The sequence below is a fragment of the Falco naumanni genome, chromosome Z (genome assembly GCF_017639655.2).
Source record: "Falco naumanni isolate bFalNau1 chromosome Z, bFalNau1.pat, whole genome shotgun sequence".
In the NCBI taxonomy this organism is placed as follows: domain Eukaryota; kingdom Metazoa; phylum Chordata; class Aves; order Falconiformes; family Falconidae; genus Falco; species Falco naumanni.
In genome coordinates, this window is record NC_054080.1 from 86,582,485 (window position 1) to 86,587,250 (window position 4,766).

The 4,766-nt window shown below is 53.7% G+C and overlaps 1 protein-coding gene across 1 annotated transcript; it reads right to left on the reverse strand.

Annotated features, from left to right (window-relative positions):
- Positions 1-1,355: 1,355 nt before the first annotated feature.
- Positions 1,356-4,381, reverse strand: LOC121080764. Its single transcript, XM_040578888.1, has 2 exons — positions 3,994-4,381; positions 1,356-1,831 (listed from the first exon to the last, which is right to left on the reverse strand). Exons 1-2 carry the CDS (start codon positions 4,379-4,381, stop codon positions 1,572-1,574), a joined length of 648 nt encoding a protein of 215 aa, XP_040434822.1. The 3' UTR covers positions 1,356-1,571.
- Positions 4,382-4,766: the final 385 nt, after the last annotated feature.

The window sequence follows — 4,766 nt, forward strand, 5'->3', positions numbered from 1 at the left end:
GTGCTTTCAGAAACACAGGTGGTTTTGGAAAAATTGGTGTATGTGAATAGGAACTGCTCTTTCAAAGACTAAGCGCGCTTGAAGGAGTGTATGAGTTAAAGCAGGCAGAAAGAAGATCACGATCCAAGGAGGAGCTTGGAACCGAGGCAGAGACTGGAACCCAGCAGGTGAATCAACTGGGACAGAGTCAGGTGATGGATTCACAGAACTGACAGGACCAAAAGAAACTCCTAAAAACTTCAGACATTGACTAATGATCTGATAAGTGTATATAACCTACGCTGTATCCCTTGCTTCTCTGTCACCCACTGGGGTGGTGGCCTAGCTCTGAGTCATGACTAAAGCAAGCCCAGCGGTAACCAAGTCTGTGTGGATTTTTCCTTTACCAGACAATACTGCTATGGTTGCCATTTAAATAACTGACTGAACATCAAGTGTTACTAACAGAAACTGATAATCATAGAGTTTCACAAAGGTGGGTGGACACTTCCAATCTAACTTGCCACACATGTGGTGGAAATCAAACTAGCCATATCCTTTTTCCAGACAGCAGAAGAAATTGCTCGTTGCATGCAATGCAATTTGATCGCTTTCAAAATGCCTCTCCTGGATGAGACTGTTTGCTCCCTGCAAGTTTCTCTTTCTCTCCATTGAAAATATAATGAGCGAGAGCAACCGGTTCAGACCTAGTAATCCCAGTGGAGGCTGGCAGCACAAGTAAGGCAGGAGGCCCATATGTGGAAACAGAGAATTGGGTACAAAAAAGCAGGGTTTGACCCCAGACATTACATTTGTCACACCACAGCCTCTGAATACAGAAAGGCTGCTAAATGACACAACAGTAAGAATGCTATCACCTCACTTCTGTGACACCAGAAGGTCTCGTACCTACCCACTGTTCAGTTCTTGGCTTAGTTTAGCCTTTCAGCTTTAAGAACAGAAAAGCTAAATCTGAGTTACAACAAATCAGCAAGTTTAGTTCACGCCAATACACAAAACTACACTATCTCCCAGAACAGATAGCAAGGACCTCACGTTTTAGAAAGACAAAGTCTTGCAGTATTACCGTTAGACCGCAACACTACCAGAATCGTTCCCGATTTGTACTGAAGTAGAACAGTAAGCCATAACATGTCAAAAAATACAGAGGAGAGGTTTATGTAGCCAAGGACCACTTACTCCAACTGGTAACTGATAAATCAACTGAAATCTATTAATCAGGTATGCATTAACACACACAAAGCAAACATAGTAAGACACAAGTTTAGGCTTAAGGGTCAAGTCAGCGGAGCCTTCCCTGGAGAGGCTCTTTCCTCTAACCAGCTCGTCCCATTTCTCAGCCTCCTAGGATTTAAAAATGCAACCAAAGTCAAGTTTTGCCAGAGCAGCTGCTTGATTTCTAGTAGGAAAAGCCTATTCACTCAGCAGCGTTGCTCCTGAAACACATCAATGAGTCCTTGTCCCAATTTCAGAGGGACCAGGCAAAGACTTGCCTCGCAAAAGTACCGAGTATAACGTATATACACACACAGAGGAGCTTGTCTGATCTGCCAGTGTAATAGACTTGTGTCCTATAAACTTTTCAATAGTTTGTGTTGCTTAAAACGCTGTGAATTCAGCTGTCCCTTGTTCCCATGAATCTCATAGCAGGCATACGGTGATGGAAAGACTATGAGAGCATCCATCCAAGAATGACAGAATAGCATCTTACCGCGTCTCTCTGCTTCTGGAGTCACACGACTGGCAGCTTTATCCAAGCGTTGTTTAAACGGCTTGTGCTCTACGTCCTGCTGAGGCTCTCCTGCTCCGTCCATGGCATCGATGCTCAAATCTGAAAGCAGCGAGCAAGGAAAGCGGTCTATGAACACACATTTGTTATGGCCTGTGGCAAGCCGAGGAAGTGAAAAGACAGAATCTCTCAGCCAGCAGGGTAAGAGCGTGCCAAACCGGGAGAGCATGTACAGCTAGTGTCAAGTGACCGACAGGGAATAAAACACACGGTGCAGCACCCTAAACGGCCCTCCCAGGTAGGGGCTTTGGTTTGGTGTTCAAGAAGGACAGTTTCCAACTTCCAAGAAAGCGTTACCCTGAAAGGTAGACGCCCTTAAGGCAAAAAGCCAAAAGCAAACCCCTCAAAGCCCAGAACCATTCTCAGGAACACAGGAGTTAAGCCTAAAATTGGTTGAAAACTGCCTCCTACCTCTTCCCCTACCACCTTTCTCCCTTCAACATCAGCACATTTCCTTGTGATCCCTTTTCACAAAAAACATTTAGGTCTGTTGTATCGGCTTGGTGCCAAAGCACCACGATGCGCTTGCTGGCTACATGCTCTCTTAGAAGGCTCATGGCTTCTTTGCACACAACAGCCAAGGCTTCCAGTCTCTCCGGCCTTCCCACGCCCTGTGAAACGTGAGGAAGGCAAAGACCGATAACATCGCAGGGGATCAGGAGGAAGTCAACTGCACTACATTCAGAGCCCAACGCATTACCCGAAGGAATTACCACAGCAGAACAAGAGGCAGGTAGACAGGCAGATAACATGCATGGCAGCAATACCCAGTCAGACTTGCAGGACTTCCAGTCACTTCATCCCGCAACTTTGTTTTGAATTTAGTTAAAAGGTAATCAGATTCTTAACGCTCATTCTGCTTTTATAACTTCTGGAGAAAAGCTAAGATGTGGCATTGGTATTACAGTCAAAAATCAAGTACAAAATTCACGGCAAAGCTGTGCCTTGCCAAGTGACTTCCAAAGCAGGCTCTCGAGCCTTTCAACAAGACAGTAAAATCTGGAGTCCCAAGGGGACTCTGTGCCAGCTCCGTCAGTGCGACTGAGCTCTCTGACAAAGTACACTGCCATACAGAAATGTAAATGGGTTTATGCCTCAGGCTCATTTACAATCTAGAAAAATAATACTCCCCGACCGGACGCGCTGGTTTAAGCGCCCAGCAGGCCTGGCTGCGTAACCACCAGGGACCACCAATTCCTCCCCGGCTGTTGCCCAAGCAGCAGCGCAGCACTCGGAAGCAGAGGGCACATGGAGCCTTGTGGGCCCTCAGCAAGTACAAAAGTTATCCCTCCGTAGTCAGCAGTCCGACTCACAAGCACAAGGCACATGTGGAAAAGTAGCATCTAGACTGACCTTCAGTTTAGCTCCCCTTGATTTGTCAATGTACAATTCCGGATAAACCTAGATACAATGAAAAAACAAGAGCCCCGTTTCACTGGGAAGCAAATCCAAAGGCCTCTTCCCCTCGGCTGCTCCAGCCAAGGAGCTGACTGTCACGACACAGGATCAGCGAGACACCTCAGCTGCTGCCTCCCAACCCTCCCCGGTAGCTAAGCGCTTGCCCTTTGTAATACTTTTTAGAGAAAACAACAATGGGGAGGGGGAGGCGGAGTCCGCCGCCGGCTTTCTTTTCCTTCCCTTGCCCGCTCGCAGGGGCTGAAGAGGCTCCTGAGCCCCCCCCCCGCGACAGCGTTACAGCAGACCCCAAGGCAGCCTCTGCGGCCCGCGGGGGCCGGCAGCCCCAGCCCCGGCCAGCGGCTGGGGGAAAGACAAAGCCCCGCGCAGAGCTGCGGCGGCTGCAGCGGCTGCCCGGGCAGCCCGGAAGCGGCGGGGGGGCGGCAGGGCGCCGCGCGCCGACCCCCCTCCCGAGTCCCGCCGCCACAAGGGAGCACCGGGGCCGCCCCGCCGCCGCTCCTCACCTCCTCGCTGAGGTAGCGGCATAGCTCCGAGAAAAAAAAAGGCAGCACCGTGAGGAGGCCGCTGACCACCGTCACTGCCGGGGAGACGAGAACGGCCGGCAGCCCCGCCGGTCCCGGGCCGGGCCGCCCGCCTCAGCCCGCCTCAGCCCGCCCGCCGCCGGCACCAGGCGCTCCCTGCCGCGGCCGAGCGCCGGCCAGCCACGTCCCCCCCCGGTCGGCCGCTGCCCGACAGCCACGCCCGGGCTCGCCCACCGGCCCCCGGCCGCCCTCAGACCGACCGCTCACCCAGCGCGCCACCGCACGTCCCGGCCCCAAAGTCTTCCAGGCTCCCGGGCAAGCCCCCCACCGCCACCGCCGCTCCAGCGCGCCGCGCGGGCCGGAAATGAACCCACCTTCCGGGGCCGGGCCGGGCCCGCCGCCGGCTCCGCCCACGCCCGCCGGCTCCGCCCACGCCCGCCGGTCCCGGCCCTGCCCCGCCGGGCAGCGCGGCCCGGAGCCGGCCGAGGAGGGGCTGTGGCTCCCGTTCTGCGTCGGGCCGAGAAGGGGCTCGGTGCCGCCTCGGGCTCCTCTGAGCCGGCCCTCGTGTCTCTGCGGGCTTGGTGGAGCGCCTCTGCCATCTGGCGAGAAAAAATTGCGTAATGCAGCCGCCGGGTTGGTGGAGCGCTGCTGCCATCTAGCGATAAATATTTGATTACTGCAGCCGGCCCTGTTGGTGGAGCGCTGCTGCCATCTAGCGAAAAAATGTGGCTACCGCAGCAGCGGGATTGGTGGAGCGCTGCTGCCATCTAGCGAAAAAATGTGGCTACTGCAGCAGCGGGATTGGTGGAGCGCTGCTGCCATCTAGCGAAAAATACTTGGGTACTGCAGCCGCACGGTTGGTGGAGCGCTGCTGCCATCTGGCGACCAAAAATTGGTACCAGACAACGGGGCTAGAATGCGTGTCCTCCGAGACGGAAAGATTAGGGTTAGGGTTAGGGTTAGGGTTAGGGTTAGGGTTAGGGTTAGGGTTAGGGTTAGGGTTAGGGTTAGGGTTAGGGTTAGGGTTAGGGTTAGACGCG